At 38.7% G+C, this 20,223-nt stretch overlaps 1 protein-coding gene across 3 annotated transcripts in view; it reads right to left on the reverse strand.

The window, feature by feature from the left end:
- The window catches only part of MAP3K7CL (MAP3K7 C-terminal like), a 142,540-nt gene that overhangs the window by 91,051 nt on the left and 31,266 nt on the right, over nt 1-20,223 (reverse strand). For all 3 annotated transcript variants that reach the window (XM_037013255.2, XM_037013256.2, XM_037013257.2), the window contains one exon: nt 10,557-10,672. In XM_037013255.2, coding sequence (XP_036869150.1) covers nt 10,557-10,672 — 116 coding nt within the window. The remainder of the gene's footprint in view (nt 1-10,556; nt 10,673-20,223) is intronic.

Here is a 20,223-nt window from a genome sequence, read left to right on the forward strand (position 1 = left end):
AAATCAGTTCGTAATTTAAGATGCTATCTGTTGTCCTATGAGTAGGAGAACTACAGTTCATCCCTTACCTAATCTTTGTCTTCCACATTCAGTTACTATCTTCCTTTGTTTTCTGTTTCTGAGTTTATCAAATCTTTACTAGGCTTTTTTTTAAATCAAAGAATTCCAACTCCTTCCTGTAGATACTATTTTCCATGTCTTTCTCTAGTCTTTATATATATATATATATAATCTTATAGGCCTAATTAACAAAATAACAGAACACTGGTCCTGCTCTGACCTTAGAATTCAGGAAGCAGGTATTACTGGAGGGAATCTGTAGTGCTAACGCCTTAAACAAATTCAGTTCTCAGTAAATATTTGTAAATAATTCATTTATGTAAATAGACATAATAAGGTTCACATTCCATGTTTAGTGCATTTAATAAGCATGACAACCCAAAACAGGTCCACTTCTCTAAATGTGGGTCAGTTAATCCTAAACCAGATCTAACCAAATTGTTCTTTGCCTCAAAATAAACATATATCACATTTTTTTCCCCTCTGTAAGCAAGAGTACAGAGAAACCTGGAAGACCACTTTAACGAAGTGATCAAACTTGGTATCACTAGTAATGAAATAATAAATATTGCATGCACCAGGAAGGACGCAACATCCTTTCTGTGTTATTCTTATCAAAAATCCATACACTATTCTATGCAGAAGATCAAGGCCTAGCTTGGCTACCCAGAAAATGAACTAAGATACGATATGAGGAGGAGCTTCCGGCATCAGCACTCTCTGGAGGACTCGTGCCGGGGGATGAGCATCAAAAAGCCTCCACAGGGATCCGGGCGATGCTGCGGTTGTGGCTGCGTCCACCCCACCGTTTCCTGGACTTGCCATTGGAATGAGGAGGGAGATGTCTAGGCTGGCATGTGCATACAGTGAGACAACGAATTTGACCAGATCTGTACTGTTGGAACTCAATCAGGAGTTGGGAGGGGTGCAAGTTGTAGCACTCCAAAATCTTACGACTATAGACTATCTACGGTTAAAAGAACATATGGGATGTGAACAGATCCCAGAAATGGGTTGCTTTACTTTGTCTGACTTCTCTCAGACTGTTCAAGTACAGTTGGACAATATCCATCATATCATAGACTAATTTTCACAAATGCCTAGGGTGCCTAAATGGTTTTCTTGGCTTCACTGGAGATGGCTGGTAATTATAGATTTGCTTTGTTTATGTCACCGTATTCCTATTATGTTAATATGTGTGCGCAAGTTAGTTAGTAGTTTAAAACCTATACATACTTAAGGTACTCTACAAGAAGATATCTCAAAGAAATAATCAATCCTCCCATGTTTTCTTCCATATGCTGCCTCTATAGCTTTTCTTCTTCCTTCCTAATTACAACCCTTAAATAGAATTCGTGCCTCATATCGAATTTACCGAGTATCATAATTTCTCCAGGTGGTAAAGATACCTCGAGACAAGTGCTGGGCATAGAAGCCACAGGGCATAAATCTGCAAAGAAGTAAGAAGCTAACCTTTTCAAACAATATGGCTTCTCTCTCACTTACCAACTTTACATTTCCCTGTATGGCCCCGAAAGATGACTGGTTAGCCAGAGACAGGTAAGATTCCTCAAGGGAGGAACAACCTAAGACAGGCACAGTCGCAGGGGGGCCATCAGGTGAGAAATTGGGGAACAACAGTGGTGAAGCTTAGAACCTCACCTCCCCCTGTGTTGAGAGAAAGCTTCTGCATCCGTGGATGTTTTATTGCCCTTGTCTAGCTCGGATTAGCACATAGTCTACAGGCACACACCTGATCATCTACAATTGCTCTCTTACAACACTAAACTATGTTTTCTACCTTTATTTTGCATCTACCTACCACTTCAGCAGTTTATTAAAAATAAAAATAATAATAAAGGGAGAAATGTGGGATCCACATATAAATCAAATATAAAAATCAAACGAATATTCATATTTGACCTGATTGTTTATAGTTCATAATGCGTGATCAAAACCGAAAGTTTCTGTGATGACTGCCCTTGTACTGTTCACCATGTAAAAACTTATTCACTATGTAAGAATTCGTTCACCATCTAAGAACTTGTTCGTTATGCTTCAGAAGATTGGAGACTGAAGAGAACTAGGCTTGAGATGGATTAATGACTGTGCATTGAGCATTGACCCCCCCTATACAGAATTTTATTGTTGTTAACAACCATTTGATCAATAAATATGAGAGATGCCCTCTCAAAAAAAAAAAATCCATACACTAGACAACCTCAGATTGAGGGAGAATCTCCAAAATTGCCAGCCTGTATGCTTCAAAATATTAAGAACTCTTCCATATTTAAAGAAACAAAAGAGAAATAATAACCAAATGTGATTTGCAATCTGGACTGGAAAAAAATAGCTGTGAAGGATATTACTGGGAAATTGATGCAATCTGAATATGAACTGTGAATTCGATAATAGTACTCTATCAATGCTAAGTGAGAGAATATCTGTCTTAGAAAACACTCATTGAATTATTTAAGGCATAATTGCACAGATAGATAGTTCAGTAGGTAGATAGATACCCCATGTCAATAAGGAGAGAGAAAGAACCCCAATAGTGTAGTATTGAGAGAGAGAGAATAAAGCGTAATTGGAAAATATTTATTAATTAATGTATCCAGCAAAGGCTAGATGGAAGCTCTTCATACCATTTTTTAAGCTGGTCTGTAAATTGAAACTATTGAAATAAAAAGTAACCCTGCGAAAAGGACAAAAAGCACATCAGAATATAAGTTCTGATATTTTCTTCCTGTACCCAGTGGATGGCCTTGTATACTGAATTTGATGACCACTGAGCAAAACCAGGTTTTGGAAAGAAAATGCCCAACAAGGACATAGAGGAGATAACCTCGAACATCGATATACATACACACGAGTCCCTTGGGCCTTCATTGATCTTTGAGTCCTCCATGGTGTTTACAATATAAAGGCTCCCAATAAATACCTATCGAATGAAGAGTAAGGCACCTCAGAGATAAATACCATATATTTTAAGGATGAAATAGAAACCCCAAGTGCTTAATTTAATTGAAAAAGTCACACAGCCAATAAGAGCCAGAAATCAAACTTATTCTTCTGATTAAATGTTTAGGGCCCCTTGTCTCTAAGCATAGTTTAAGCAATAAATGTCAATAATTAAGTATTAGAAAGTTCCTTATGTAACTATCTTAAATAAACTGATTAGTAAAACTTAGATAAGTCAAAAAGAGATCTGCCTCTAAATCCCCATCCATCAGATCATCTATTCCTGTTCTTTTTTTTTCCTTTCAAATTAACTGTGTCACACAAATGATTCAGACAGAAATTGAATTTTGCTTTCAAATCACAGTCTAAGAGCTGGCAGTAGCAGGTGTAGCAATGGCTGTTGTCCTCGATCCGAATTTAAAACTCCTGAGGACATCTGTTTTGACCAGTAGGGAAAATAAATCACAAAAGCACAGATTTTATAGCTAAAAGGAATAGTCATGATTGTCTAGTCCACTCTTATGACATTAGAGAAAGTCTATAATTTCTTCCTTACTGGAATCAAGAAATCTTGGTTGATAGGTTTCTAAATTAGTTTCATGTATTTGATAAGCAGTTATACATATAGTCAATGAAAAATGTCAAAACATCTGTTATCTCCTATCCAAGACCTATTTACATAGACATATTTATGCTCAGCCATTAGCAATTCCTAATTAAACCCCAGCACATCAAGCTGCAGAGACAATCTTAAAAATAGATGACCTGAGGAACAAATCAATAGCTCTAATTGGCTAGAATGTGGTCCTGCCTTTGATTTCTTGTTTATCATTTCTGTCTTCCCCTGCAATGGAATGTGACATGGTGGGTAGAAGACCACCCTTACAGGATCTTATTTCTGAAGTCAAGAACTTGTAACTTAGCTTTCCACATGATGTACTTCAGCCATGAAAAGGCCATGACCTTGGGCCCATCACGTACCACCTGCTGTCCCCATCCTACATCACATACCTGGAAAAGTTTTTATTTGTTGATACAAACATGGAAAGGGAAAGTCCAAGTGAGTTGGTAAAGAGGACTTTGAAACTTTATGGAAACCAAATCCAAAATTAAGGACATTCTTTATGTTACAGGGAGTTGGAACATGGATTCATCATTTGGACAAATATTTCTATTTCTGGAAAGACCACTCTTAGGGTTCTTGGGATTTTCAAAGTTGACTAAAGACTTTCATTTTAAAAAGACAAAACTCTAGACAGTTTGGCCCCAGTGAGCTGAAGACTTTTGGATAATAATGTAATAAAAGACTCTGTTTGTCATTGGGAGAATTTTATTTTATATAGTGATTTAAACTATACTGTTGGTGGTTCTTGAAAAATACATGTTCTGGCACAGCATTTATACAGAGGAGAGAAGGAGTAGATGCCTCAATATGACAAAAAGGACGTGAAACTCTACCTTCATTTTGTGTGGGTGGCGGAGCACAGTATAGACTGTGGTGTTGAAACCCTACACATGAATAAGGCATGAAGAATAAATGTAGCCTATCTTTTGGGAGCCAAAGGGCAACACCCTTGAGGGAAGAAGTGAGATTGGCTCTAAAGTTCTCAACCTTGGCACAATTGATCTTTTGGGCCAGACAACTCTGTTGTCGGAGGCTGTCCTGTACATTGGTACCATACCAGGTTTACCAGCATCCTTGCCCTCTACTACAAGATGCCAGGAGCCCCTCTCCCTGGCCCCAGTCACAACCAAGACTGTCTGTAGACATTGCCAATGTTCTGGGAGTGAGAGGCTGAGGAATGAGTGCAGTTAAGAACCACTATTCTAGATGAAATGGAGATTTCCACTGTCAGCCCAAAAAAGTTAATCCTGGGCTAGGAATAAGGTGAAAGGCAAAATGTCTCCTCACTGTGCTCCCCCCAAAATTGGAGCCCTTGCCCTAGCAAGGGGGGCCTACTTAAAGACACCATCACTGCGATGAGGTAGATATTCAGCCCCTTTTAAGATGGTTCCAGGCATAGGATGAGGGGGAAAAATGCCTGCGAATGAGATTCCAGTAAAAAGACTGGACTGCACATAATTAGTGGCATAAAAGGCCCAATCATTATCATTAAGGCATAAATGGAAAGTATAATCTCAAAGCCTGATCATGTCTGGGATATCTGAATTTCACACAGAATCAAATCCTAAAATGAAAGAATCCCTTTGGCAGTACCTGTGCCTCTCTGAGCAAAGTGAAGAGCGGAGGCAGCTCTTTGGTCCCCCCATTCATTCACTCTACAAGCATGTATTGAAATCCTATTGCAAACCAGGCACCATGTAAATGGTCTTGCTCGCCAAGTTAGTTTCTAGAAGCATATCTCCACTGCTGGAAAATGGGTTCAAATCCCATGCCTTACAAAGAAGGCATCTTACCCATAGCACACATCTTAAGAAAAAGAATAGAATTTTTCCTCCACAATCCTCCATACCCCACAAACACTTGTTTTTTGTGGGAAAATATATCCATTTACTGTTTCTTTATGATAGTTGAAACCTAGTTTTAGGAGGCTATATAAATATTTAAGAAAAATATGCCTGGAGTATAAAAGTGAGATCTGGTTTTCAGTATTCCCTGGCTGTGGTATCTGTTTTCAAAGAAAATCATACCCTGAGGTGAAGCAAATAGAACAGATAGAATTAGACCTTCTCTGGTGGGCACCTGTACAGTCCCTGCCTGACACCCTCTTCATCCCCAAACTTTGAGAGGTTCTCCAAAACAGTTTAAAAACCTCTGCCTTCAGGAATGTCCTAAAGAAATACATGTTTCTGATTAAACATAAAAACTTCCTATAATTGGAAATTTCAGAATAAGTTAAATACCATGACTAAAACCAAATCAAAACAGGGCTACTTTTAAACAATGTTTATAAATTACATATGCTTCCTTTCCCCCATCCTCATATATTCCCCTCAACGAGATGTTCTTCCTTCATTTTATATGATTTTTAAAAAACATGAAAATATAAGTCTGCCATTGATTATTAATCCCATATGAAAACTCTTTTCTAATATTCTGCCTGAACCCACAAAATTATATAATATTTTTTTCAGCTCAATACAAAAAGACAAATAATCCAATTAGAAAACAGGCAAAGGAGCTGAATGGACATTTCTCCAAGAAGACATAAAACTTCCAAAAAACACATGAAAAGGTGCTCAACATTTTTAGCTATAAGAGACATGTAAATCAACCACAATAAGACACCATTTTACACCCACCAGCATGACTCTAATCAAAAAGACATAATAAATATTGGCAAAGATATTGAGAAATTGGAACCTTCATATATTTCTGGTGGGAAGACAGAATGGTGCAGCCACTTCAGAAATAGTCTGTTGGCTCCTCAAAAGGTTATCATCTGAACCAGGAATGGCTATGTACCTATTCCTAGTACATACCCAGGTGAATTGAAAACATATATCCTACATAAAAACTTGTAGGAGAATGTTTTTAGCACGATTATTCATAATAGTCCAAAGTGCCAACAACCCAAATGTTCATCAACAGATGAATGGATAAATGAAGGATGGTATATCCATACAATGGAATATTACTCAACAATGAAAAGGAATGAAGTCCTGATGCATGCTGTGACATGGATGAATCTTGAAAACTTTATGCCAAGTGAAAGAAGCCAGGCACAAAAGACCACATACAGTATGATTCCATTTACATGAAATATCCAGAATAGGCAAATCCATAGATACATTAAGGAGATTCAAGGTAGCCAGTGGCTGACAGAGGGAGGTAGAAATGAAAGTGACTACTCAAGAGTACACAGTTCATTCCCAGGGTGTTGAAAATGTCCCAAAATTGTGATGATGGTTGTACAACTCTGTGAGTATACTAAAAACCACTGAATTATTTTTTTTACTTATGCAACATTTTTCAATGTTTTCTACAGTCTATCTCTTTTCCCGAAATTCTTTGTCAATCTCGTAAACACTACAACACCTAGCTCAATGTTTCATACACTGAGCAGACAAGCATTTTCTCTTTTGAATAAGATAAAATACTCTATCTGGAGCAAAGCAACCTTTAATAATTGTAAATCTTATTGTAGATCTAATTGTAGTTTAATCATATGCTTTAAAATTTTTCTGTCAAACAATTCAGTGATAAATTTCAAAAATCATGTCTCTATCTCACTTCTATGAGTTTCCATTTATATACACTAAAAAGTATATGTTATATAAAAATGCTTATAATATTTATTTAAAAACATGTATACATTGCATGTTATTGTATATGCAATTATATAAAAATATCTATTTACTTGTAAAAGACCTAGAAAGAAATAGCAACAATGATGGTAGGAATTCTGTAAATATGTCAGAATTCTTGGTATTTTTTTTTTAAGCTTTCAACAAAACTGTCATTTTTTTCAATTGAGAAGAAAAAAATCCCAATAAAAATAAGAACAAGCTCTTCATATGTAATTAGTCACTAAGCCAGAAGTGATTCTTTAAACTCATTCTAGGCTGAATTATAATTTTAGAAAACATCTGACCTCTTTATCCATCTAATACACATGTTTTAAAATAATAGTTATATAATCAACTTTCCCCTGTCTACTCTGCAGTTTCCCAAACTTGATCCAGGGTGACCTCCTCTGGAGATGAGAGAGAAGTTCAGCTTAACCTGTACCCACATGACTCCAGGAAAGAAAACATCTTTTAAGAGTCAGTGTCTCTTTTTGTGTCTGGCTTAACACTAGCCAGTCCCCAGAGGCAACATAAGCCACATTTTATGAAACAATGGGGAAAAAGAAATTTTCATTCAAATCATTAAAAAACAGAGAGCTAATTACTTGTGTCATATCTACTTAGCCTGAACACAAAGACTTTTGTAGAAAATATCTGTTGCAAAATGAATTTTTGCTTCAGTAAAGCATTAATAGCCATTGGAGAACCCACCTCATTTATTTATAAATATAAGGTATAACCATACTTCCTCTCTTAATTGTTTATCTTAGCAATTCTTTACGGCTGACATTGACTCTATATTTTAAATATAGACCATACAGATTACAAATGAAACATGTACACAGAGGATATTACTATCATCTATAATCAGCTACTCTAAATCACCCTCACTAATATTTGACCCTATGTGCAACTCCCTGTTTGGTGACTGGGATACAAAGAGATATTAAAAGTTGTCCTTGCCTGTAGGGAAGCATATACAGTCAGAAAGACAGGACGTAAATGTAGAAGGATAACTACTGGTAACACCAGCCTTCAAAAAGTACCAAAAAAATTGTTACAATGAATTTTCCTGCACCCAGGAAAAGAGCTGGACACTGTGGGGTGTCCAGGACAGGGATGTGGGCTAAGCTGTCCTGAAGGGTAGCATTTGGGGACCAAAGAGGAAGGAAGGGGCACTCTGGACCTAAAGCTCAGCATGAGCAAGGGCACAAAAGCAGGAGGAGTAAACAGGCCAATGTAGCTGAAGACAGGTGATGAGACGGAACATTCTACAGAGTACTAAGGCCATACTGAGGTAGACCTTGAAATCCAGGCCAAAAACTGGGTATTATTTTCTAGCACTGTGAAGCCACAGGTAGGGAAACCAGTTATGATACTATATGGACAAAGATTTGAAGTAACAAGTCCCAATCCCAAATGGCAGAAGTGGGAATGGAGAAAAAGGAATTTGAGAGCCTTTATGAAAAAGAAATGAAACGATTTGGCCTTTGCCTCACATCTAGCAATTATTTAGGAAGAAACACAGAGAAAAGATAATACACTTTCAAGAACAGTCCATCGTTCAAGTACATTTGGGGAGTAAATAAGGTTGGTTTTACAGAAACAGCAAGGACATGCTTCAATAAAAGACCTGATGGGTCATCCTCATATCAGTATTCTGCCATATTTTTTCATGCAACATACAAAAATGCAAACTGACAAAACATCAAATTTAGTGAGTCCTGTATCGCCAAAAAAAAAAAAAAAAGCTGCATGAGTTAATTTACATAGCAAAGTTCTCCAGTACCTTCAAACTGCAGAGCTTACAAATAAATACATAATTACCTGGGTTTTTTCTATCACAACACCAGAGTTCACACATACACACGCACACACACACAGAGGAAGATACATTTATAGATAACTGAGCATACAAGGCCCCCCTAACTTCACCAGTGGTCACATTATCAAGCTTCTTCAATTCATTTATAAAGTTTTTAGGACTGAGATTGTGTTTAAATGCACAATCTGAGCATTCCAACTAACTTATAAAAACTCTTAGACCAAAAAGAAAGTTTTGGATATATGAGGGAAAGTTGTGTTTCTGACCTCCTAATAAACATCTTTTAATCCCTATAACCAAAAGTCCAGGTACGGTTTTATGTTTGAAGCACAACGAAGCAAAGAAAATGTGCAACGAGCTAGCTGCGGTCTTACAGTAAGTACGGAAGCCTGACCCTGGAACCCACCCTCCTGCCCACCACATCAGATCGTCCAGCCGCCATTCAGGGGCGGGGGGAGGCGGTCTCCAAAGCGTCCAAGTATTTCATAAACTTCTCCAAACAAAATATATTTTACCTGCTTTGATTTCAAAATTAAGTAATTAAATATATACTATATATTACTCTGGTAAGAAGAAAGGAGAAATAGAATCATAACATGTTTAGATTATGTGTCACTCATTCAATAAAAATACAGTTAGCATCTACATGCCATGTACTGTGCCTGGCTTCAGAGGTCTGGCAGTGAGCAGTACCTGCCTATCCCTGAATTTATGGGGTAAAAGCACTTAGTGGGAAACACAAATAAAATCAAACTCTCTCCTTAACAAATGTGTAAGTGCAAACTGACCAGAGCTATGGTGGAAAAGTGTCTGATGCTTTGAAAGCATTAAAGAATGGGGATCAGTGGGGTTGACATCAGCAGACTCAAGTACAATAGAAAAGGAAAATTCCGAAATTATAAGTTATGTGTGAGTAAAATTAGAGTGCTTTAATTAATAGAACTGTACAATTCCCTACAGCAGAACTGTAATGGTAATAGAAGCTATCAAGATAAAACCTTCCTCGGGTATTTGTACTATAAAATGCAGTTAGTCAACTGAACCATTTACATTATTTCAAAGAGCTAGCCCATTGGCTTCTGTGCTTGCTGGGAGATCTCTACCCTGTATGCGTTAATTAAAATTCACCCCAAGCCAAAGTGCTCTGGGACCTCTGGGCACATTCATAGGATGGTTTTGACACTCTTAATTTCCTGAGATGAAAATGATTATTAAAAAATTAAGAAGTGAGTTGGAAGCACTCCTGCTGTTCCTCTCACTACTCCATAGAGTAAAGCATTCAATCTACAGCAGTTGCACTTCGATCATTTCTATAATCAAACACGACATCCTTGGAAGTTGCCCTCTGGTCTAGGAAATGTCAGGTCTCTGCCCACCCCCTCCCTCCCCTACAGCCCCAATCCACCACCCACCAGGAGGCAGTGCTCAGGATGTGGGTGCTCAGGGGCACAGTACTTACTTTCTTTCCTCAAGCAGAGCAATTTCCTTCTTGACCTCATGGTATTCTTCTGCTATCTGACAGTGTTGTTTGAACACCTGCATGGATTCCACGGAGTCATGACAAGGCGGCAGAGGCTTCACAAACAACAGTGAGAATAGGTTAGTTCATTTCCTTCCATCACAGTCAGTTACGAAGCGTTCTGCTCTGCTCACGTTCTTTAGAGGGAGAATTTTTGCATGAGAATAGCATTGTCAGTCAACGTGGGACAGAGTTTGACTGATCCTACATGACTAAAAATAGAGAGGTGGACTGATAGTCCCCACATTCATCGTCCAGAGTCATTCACGGGCATTCTCAGGCGCGAGCCAGAACTGAGAAACCCACCACATGTCAGTTACTTGCCATATGTTGGAGAAAAAATAGGTCTCTTAATGATGCTGCATGCCTCTCCAGAAACCTTAAAGTCTACCCTAGAGAAGGACAATGGTGGGGAAGTATTTCAGTTGTCTTTTGCATTACCCCTTGCCTTCCGATCCTGTAGCCAGAGGCATAATCTCATCTTGTACAGTGGGACGACCCTACAAGAATGGCTCTGACAGATGCATCCACTTGAAGAAAGGCCTCTGGGCTGGAAATAAATCTTGCAAGGACTAGCAAGTCCTATGAAAGACCAAGCCCAAGTAAAACCATGCTTATAACATGTGAGACCAAAGAGAACGTGGATTTGGGTCTTCACTTTTCTCCCATCCAGGAGGGAAACAAAGGCCAGCATGGCAAGCCCCTAACCACAGCATGTTGAAAATCCTATTTCTGGAAATTATTTTTGAAAGAACTAGCTTTTCCTGAGTTTATAATTCTAATTTCTCGTTAGCAACACATTACTGAAAACGTTACTTTTAGCAACACTAGTAAAGAGTCTTAAAGAGTTTTTTCATCACGCTTTTTAATTATTTACAGAAAAACTTTCTGTAATATCTGGGAAATACAACTGTATTATTAAACAGGCTTTTTAGTTGGATGTTTTCCTCACGATTGTCTATGTATGTAAGTATGTGTCTGACAAGGTCATGCTCTTGCTAATTTCATACTAGTAATTGGAGAACTAATGTATTTCTTACTACTTGCTCCTCTCATTATATTCTTCAAGGACACAGAGTTTTCAAGTGTCATATTTAGAAACCCCACCCAGTATGTAACAGAAATGCAAAAAAATTCTATTAAGTCTCAATGACAGATGAGATGATTCTTCCCATTTATCATGAGTCTCTGAGTAGAGATCTTCTGAAGGAAATAAAATTCAGAACAGATATGGGTGAAATTTACTTTCATGTGGAATATCTGTTGTGTCCCGATTCATGGAAAGTCTGATAATTATTATGTAGCCTCTTTCCCAACTGCCCCATGAACAGCATAAACTCAGCCTGTTTGAACCATGATCTCTTTCTATATAGAAATAAAGTGCAAAGCACTGCTCAGTAGTGTGACGGTATAACTCACCCCATGAGATAAAGCTGTTGCCAGAGGAATTCAGAACTCCTGGCTCCTCCAGTCTGTGTCCTAGAAATCACCACCACCTCATCAATTTTCACCTGTTACACTGGCAAATTACCAGGTATAACAGTAAGGGGAATGAAAGCAATTTACTCTGGGCACCCTAGCCAAGCTGATATTAAATCATCTGTGCCCTGTTAAAGGATTTGCATACTGGACGGCCCTAAGACTAAGCATCCTATTTCCTATCCTTAGGAACATCCCATAAACTATACTCAGTTCAGCCCAGAACTTGCAACATGGAGGTAACCATAAATTCAGCATAGCTACCTATGTGACAGCCACAAGATTCTAGGACCCCGTGTAAGGGATTTGCCTCCTGAAGAGGATACATATATATAGCCATGTAAAGGGAGAAATATCTTTTGCTGCTATAATTAAAAGGGGAAACTGAAAATGACATATATAATTTTCTTACGAAGGAAGAAAGTCTCCTTTCTCCCTTAGTCTGTCACTCTGCAACAATCTTTATTAAGTAGGGGTTTTTTTGCATTTGTTCTTTTTTAACTGGTCCTCTTAGTTGTGGAAAATGTGAAGATACCATGCAGAGATAGTATAATCATACTGTTAAGGATATATGAGGATAGAAATATTTCAAGATATATTCAGTATCCTTACACAGTAATAGCAGGAGGACCATGCTACTTACACATAATAATATTTTCAAGATTTCCCACAATTAGTAAACAGTGCCGATTAAAAGAGAACAAGGCAAAAGACCATAGTGTGCAGGTTTTCAGGGATTAAAAGGATTCCAGGTGTCACTTCAGCCTCGGGCTCCTGAAGGCTCTGTCTTCACCCCAACCTGACATGTAACTCAACACCACTTAAGTTCTCCCAATTTGCATGAAAGCATTAAAGAGCAATATGGGTTTATTTTTTAAGCAAGGGGGGAAGTTACATTGCACAACCCATCACAAACCTGTAAAATTGTCTCATTAGTTGCCAGAGGCTGGGGAAAGGGGGAAATGAGGTTTTCAATGGGTACTTGGCAAGATGAAAATATTCTGGAGATTGGTTATACACCATGTAAATAAACTTAACACTACCGAACTGTACATTTAAAAATTATTAAGATGGTAAAATTTATGTTATATGTTTTATACCATAATAAAAAAAGTAGTTCATGCAAAAAAAAAAAATGTCATTACATCTCTGCTGCCACTAGCCCATCCTGTAAGCATTGCTACGAGGGTTCCCTATCTGAGGCTCACTTCATTTGCACCCAGCTTTTCTCTCCTTGCCAAATTTTCCCCCAGGGAACTTAAAACTTTTCACCCCTTTATAATCAGAAGCCACTCACCACTAGCCTCAAAAATTGCAGGACAAATCAAAGCATCCTCTGATCGGCAGGACCCACTGTCCTTAGAAGGCATTTGACATTATTGGACATTCACCCCAGCCCAGGAAACTCAGCAAAGAATTTTTTTGAAGAAGAAGAGTAAAAGTTTTATTTAAAGTTGCTTAGGGAGAAAGTGCAGGCGACCTCAGAGATAGAGGACCATCCTGAAAAGGTTGGGAAAAGTTAAAGTTCCACACTCAGAAAGCACGGGCAACCTCAGAGAGAGGAGGGCACTGAAAGGTTGGGGATTTTCCCTTTTAAGGATTTTTCAGGAATATGACAAAGAGCTAGGGTGTGGGCTTGTTAAGTGGTCTCAAGTATCTTTGATGAGACATTAAGTTTCTTATCAGTCATCTAGGTAATTCTGCAAAATTTTAGCTTAACACAAGAAATTTACTGCTTTGGTCCCAGACTCCCAGGACAGCAGCTTTCTGCTTTGGGAGCATGTCAGTCAAGACTGTCTGCCCTTCCTCCAAGGTGGACAGAGTTATTTGTTTGTTGTTTGCTAAAGACTGTGTTAAGAATTTTTCATCTTAACTTCCTGGGTTTTTTCAAAATGCAATTTTGGCTTTAAGGTGGGATCTCCTTGTCTTTATTATTCAGCAAAGAATTTTTTAAACACATATCATTCTCATCCTAACAGGAATTTACATTGTATACCAAATATAAAAGGTAGAACTATAAAGTAATGAGTTGTTTTGTTCTGTGTGACAGGGAAGATTCTTGTTGCTTTATGCTCTAATGTGTGTTTGTGTGTTCATATGTATGTTATAATGTGTATGTTATAATGTGTTTGTGTGTTCATGTGTATGTTATAATGTGTGTTTGTGTGTAGCATCAAAAGGTCCTCCCCAGTGACGCTCTGTCTTACCTTCTCACAGCCCCTCAAAGAAAGAGACAATATAGGATCACCAGTGTTCCCTGAATAAAAGTGCTTGCCTAGGAAATAGATCCCTAAAATTTAGTACAAGTATCAGTTTCCAATTTAAATATGGAGCTACTGGGAGGTTTATATCATGTGACACTTAGAACACGGGCACTCATGAATTAATCACTTATACATGGGCATAAGATACTGTTTAACACATGCTCACATTAAAAACAAAAATAACTTTAAAAAATGCCTACAGGAACTAGATAAAAAAAAATTGACTTCTTGAAAAAAATTAACACTTATAATTAACACTTCAATTCTCACTGCTTAATTTTGACTATTCTTTTCCAAGAGATTTTAGTAGTTATAATCCTGTGCTAGGAATGGGGGAGAAATAAATAAACTCTTCATGTTGAGAGTGAATTTCTTTTCACATCATAAGAAAATTCCCTTGTTATTTTCTCCGTAATTATGCTACATCCTCCCACACACTCTGGATATATTTATCCTGCATTGTTGCTTAAAGAATGAAATAGTGCACTCCAAAGAAAAGGAATCCTAAATACTTGACTTGAAAATGAAAGTAGAGGTGTTCTTCTGTACTAGAGCACAAATTCCATGGAATCTCAGAAACAACAGCTTCTCAGACTCACTCAGTGCCATGGTATCTGGTCTACTCACAGCACAGCCAGTTCTTGGAAGGTTAAGACATTCTCCTCCCACTGCCTCAAGCCAACTTGGAAACATTTCCAAGATACAGATTGGGGTTTGGATGAGGTCAGAGCCCAGGAGGAAGCACTTCATCCACACCCCCTTTCCTCCATCTCCACTGCCCAAGGATTGAGCTTGCAAGGGCTGTGAATTACACAGCAGTGTGAGTGAGCCACTGCTATCTCTGGTATCCACCCCAATCATCGGGACCAATTTAACAAGATGAAGTAAGAGAGAAACCGCAGGCTCCTGTTCCAAGAATGCCAGCTTGAGACACACCATCCCATCTCCGCCCTCTGCCCAGGCCATCAGTTTATAGCAAGCGCCTCCCAACACCACCTTTGGCTTCTGGAAAGGGCCCCATGGGAAAGGACCTGACCAAGCATCTCTCCATAAGGGGCAAGGCCAGTTTAAGCATTTCCGTTTTCTGCTTGGCTTCTTCAAATACTGCTGGCCCATCCACTTCAGAAATGTAAGAATTTAATTTTCCTCTCCCAGCTTCCCACACAGAAGATATATTTAGGACGCTAAGTATTCTACAGTTGCTGAGCAGACTTTGTATTTATTCCTTGATTCTCTGTGTTCTCTTTACTTGGGGTGGGCAGAGGGGATGAGGGTGTCTGGTTTAAATTTATGTTGCATTTTAACGTGCCAAAATTAACATGCATAATTTGTTAAAGCCAAAAGGAAAAACAATAGTAGGATTAATTACAATACTTGGAAACTATTGTCTTAGAATTTTAAATATTTTTAAAGTATTCTAAGACATTTCTATAGCATCCACATTATGGTCAAAGTCAGCACTACTAATTACACTACATATGTTATATGTTATATAACTTTGGAATGAAGGATATTTAAGTCATTTCTACTGACGTAGGCTATCCTAAAAGGAGAGATAAGTCAATAGTATCTCAAACTGTCCCAATAAGGAATATCCTCATGACTGCCGGGCTTTTCATAAAAATTTTAAAAAATTAAAGGTACCATTGTAAAGCTCAAAGGTGTCCATATATTTTTTCTATGTGGTCACAGAAGCCAAAGAACAACTATAAGATACTTTTCAACATGGGTGTGAGAAAGAAAATGGCAGGCCTCTTCAATATTTCCTACGGGACTATTTCCTAATCGCATTTCTGGATGGATGTTCACGACCAGGGTAGCAGAATCCTGAAGTGCCAAGGCTTCTTCATTTTCCACCAGTTTCATTACTCAGATATCAAATGAAATATTGATGTAAGACTTCAAAGAAGTTTCTGGAGAGACTGCTCGGATAACAAGATATTACAGAACACAACTGAAGCTACGAAATTGTGTATTTGTGGAGGTGACATCAGTTTCTGGACTTACCAGACTGTTTGAGAAAAGGCAAGTTCAACGTGTACCACAGAGACACCTGTCACTGTCTTCTCAGATTAGATGGGAAAATGTTCAGAGGGATTGAAGCTATTGCTCAATTTGGTCAAAAAAAAAAAAGTCATATTGATTTCCAAGTACTTTAGCTTAATGAAAAGAAGATGGCATCAGAACCTCTATCCCTAACTCAAACATCCAAAGGGATGCTTCTCTTATTTCATTTTAAGCACACAAATGTAAATTTCTAGTTCTTAAATGCTTCATTCAATAAACAATTTCACTAGGGAGGAAATTAACATTAATGGGATACTTATTTTGTCAACCACTGTGCTAGATCTACTCCTGATCATATGTCATTCCTAGCACAATGTTGTGAGGTAGATACTGCTGTCTCCACTTGGCAGTTCAGAAAAGCAAGGGTGAGGGAGAATAAATAGCATGTCCCAAATCACAAACCTAGTGGGTGTGGGGCTGAGATCCAAATCCAGGTCAACCTGATGTCAGTGCCCATGCTCCAGTCATTGTAATTCCCATTAGCAAGTTTATCACAATCTACTCATTAGCATGTCCTCTACCTAAGTATAGAATCATTCCTCATTCCAATGCAGTTAAGACCACAGTACAGCTCTCCTCTGGATCATTTATAAATCAAGCCATGATCTCTAAAACGTAATAACATGGCTAAATTTTAAGACAAATTTGGTCCTGACCCAGACTATTAAAGGATCATACCATCCTTCAGAATAGGGAGAAAGGCCAATCTTAACCTCTTTTTCGAAAGACAAGGAAACTGAGCCGTAAAGAGAAGCAATGATTTCCCATTCATTCTCAGATGTGGACGTAGAATTAGGCCTCCTTTCCTTTGTGTGGCCTAAACTGACTCTTCCCAAACACTGCCTCTCATGGGTATAGAGAATTTAGAAACAAAGTTCCAGGAAACGAATCCTCAAAAAATAGAATCAACCTACCACCTGCCCCTGGCTGAGGACGAAGGCCCAAAAATGAAGATTATAAGGAGATGTTCATTTTAACACCTACCTTACCCCCATGGTTTCTTGCCTAACATTTTGCATTAATAGAGACATCAAGAGAAATGTTTGTCACTTCTATTCTTGCATAGGCTTTTTTTGGCTTCTGTGAAAATAGAAGCACCATGAATTACATGCTCAAACATGTCCACATTCTTGGCCAAGCAACAGAAAAATCTTAGGGGTCAAATTGGTGATAAAGTATCTACCAAATAGATACTTTATAGCTACATCTTATAAACTACAAAAGAATGTGTAATGGATATCAGAAAGCCAGAACAGGTTTTATGTGGTTGTTTTGTAACCTCATATGGCAACCTTGCAAACCAGAAACAAAAACATCTCCTCTCAAAGTAATTTAAGCAGTCCGTAGATTCCACAAAAGATGTAAGGGAAAGTAGGTGATCTAGATTCAGAATCAGCTATCTAGTCTGAATTAGCAAACTTATTTAGACCAAAATTTGACATCCCATTTCTCATCTCTAAAAAAGAGACATACTAGTTAGCTTACACAAGTGTTGCAAGGATCAAATGGGATCACTTGGGAGGAAACACCCCATGTCTAGTGGTACTCAGTGTGCATGCCTGGCATTTAAGCCTGAGGGTATGAGAGAATAGGGCTGGCAATAATCATTGGGCATCATTTATTTTTCATGAGACAAGTTTTTAAGGCTTTGATAGAGATAATCAAGAGCCAGTTCATCCTCAAGCAAATAGTGACAATCATAGGCACTTCGTATACTTGTATAACCGAACTATTCCTCTGTAGAGGATTATGATGGTCATTAAAATTCCAAGAGCCATTGCTGTGTTATGGAAGCATAGGAGACTGGCTGTGAAGACAGCCTGCTCCACGGAGTAGATTGTTCCCTTCGTACGTAAAGCATTTTCATTGCTTTAGATAGAGGCTTCCTGCTGCAGAATGGCTTAAAATTATATGCTCACTCCAAGCATGGAAACGAGAATCTGTTTTTAGATGCACTTTTCTGTGTTAGCTTTCCTCCCTCAATCCCCATGCCCTGGAGTGTAGCATAAAGGTAACAGGCAAAAGCCCTAGACAGAGGCAGCCTTAACCAAATGGCTTAACAACTGGCAAGTGTTTATAACAAACTCAATCATATCCTTCACCCAACAAGCACTTACTCGAATGCTTTTAGTTGTAATGCTGGGAATGTTTTCTCTATTCATGAAGAGGTAAAGCAATACTGTATTTTAAGAGGGGTGGGGGAGGATCAAAACCCACAAGCCAGAAAGCAGCCTCTAACGCCTAACTCATTAAGGATCAATGAAGATGAAATCGTCTCATTGGATTAAAATAATTAAATAGACTTAATTTCTAATATATGTCAAAACAGAATTAAAGCTATAAAACTCAAATGGATCTTGCAATGCCTTAACAGAAAAATCATCTGGAATAGCTGCAAGGGGTGTTATGAATCCTGTACAGAACGATCCATGAGCCAGGGAAGCCCATTCATGTTCCCAAAGGAAAAATATCCATAATTTGATGGGGGAACAAGACCCCAAATATGCTTCGACTGTTTTATTTTCAAAACATGTTTGCTCTTTATTTTCACCTAACTCCCATGATAATAAAATAGCTGTGAGGTGACAGTAAAATAAAGGAGAAAAAAACTGTGACTCAGGGAAAATGTAATCATTCTTTCACAATCCCAGCCACACTATGTGCAGCCCCCGGACAACCCTCCTGTGAAGCTAGAGCTGAGCACAGGATGTTGTGTGTCATGCACACACGCCAGGCAGGAAAGCCAGCCGAGAGCGCAGTTGTCCACGGTGAGAGGCAGAGATGTTTGGGGACATGATTAGATATCGGGAACCAGGAGTGCTGGGTGAAACCCCTGCATGAGAGCAGGAGAAAGAGGAGATAAGATGGCTGAGAGCTGCAGAGGAAATGTCAGAGCATAACAGAGCCAGCTGTCTTTGTCATATCAGTTATGGACATAACTGATTTGCTCTGCTGGGCGCACTTACTGCTGAGGGGCTGTGACAGTGCCCAGGCCCATGGCAGAGGCCAGAATGAGGACTGTTCTGAGAGGCCTTGTCACACCTGAGTTGTGCTGGGTTAACTGTGAGAGACACGCCAGCGGCTGAGCACTGGCTCTGTCCGCTAGACCTAGCAGCTTCCATGTTTCTAACGCAGTGCCCTGGGTCCCAAGATAAGCCGTGGAGCCAACAGAAAGGACACCATTTGGGTTGAACAAGGGCTCACTCTTGGTTCTTCCTGCATCTGATGAAGTTGTTCAGGACCAGGACTCGCAAACTCAAATGACCTCAGGATACCAGGCACACTCACAAGCGGGAAACACTCCTGGGTGTGAGATCGTTAGGAGCGTCAGGGCATGTCGGGAACTGGAGATTGCAGACCCCTCCTAAAGCCTATCACAGTCAATATTCGAAGAAAAAAGTGGTGACTGAGAAAATGTCTGCATACAGGATTCAAGAGCCCTAGTAAACTTGTCTAAATGTGACTGCAAAGTCAAGTATTCAGGTCAACGTCAGGCCGAAGGCCAGTGTCCAGGTATTTTAGGCAGAACCTGTTCCTAAAGCCATTTTTGCCTGGAATTATATCATCTAAAGAAAATTAAGACATCATAAATTAGCTCCTTTCAAATAATGCCAGCGTATCAAAATAGGATATCTCTGATAAGTCCTCCATAAACGATACTCATGAAACATTTTTTCATAGGTCAAGCCAGACAGAATTCAGAAAGTTTAACTTAAAATTATTCTCCTAAAAGGTGTCAGAGAACTGGGGGTGGGAGTGGCATTGAGAAAGGATTATACTGAAATCTTGCCATCATT

This window comes from Manis javanica, chromosome 3 (genome assembly GCF_040802235.1).
Source record: "Manis javanica isolate MJ-LG chromosome 3, MJ_LKY, whole genome shotgun sequence".
In the NCBI taxonomy this organism is placed as follows: domain Eukaryota; kingdom Metazoa; phylum Chordata; class Mammalia; order Pholidota; family Manidae; genus Manis; species Manis javanica.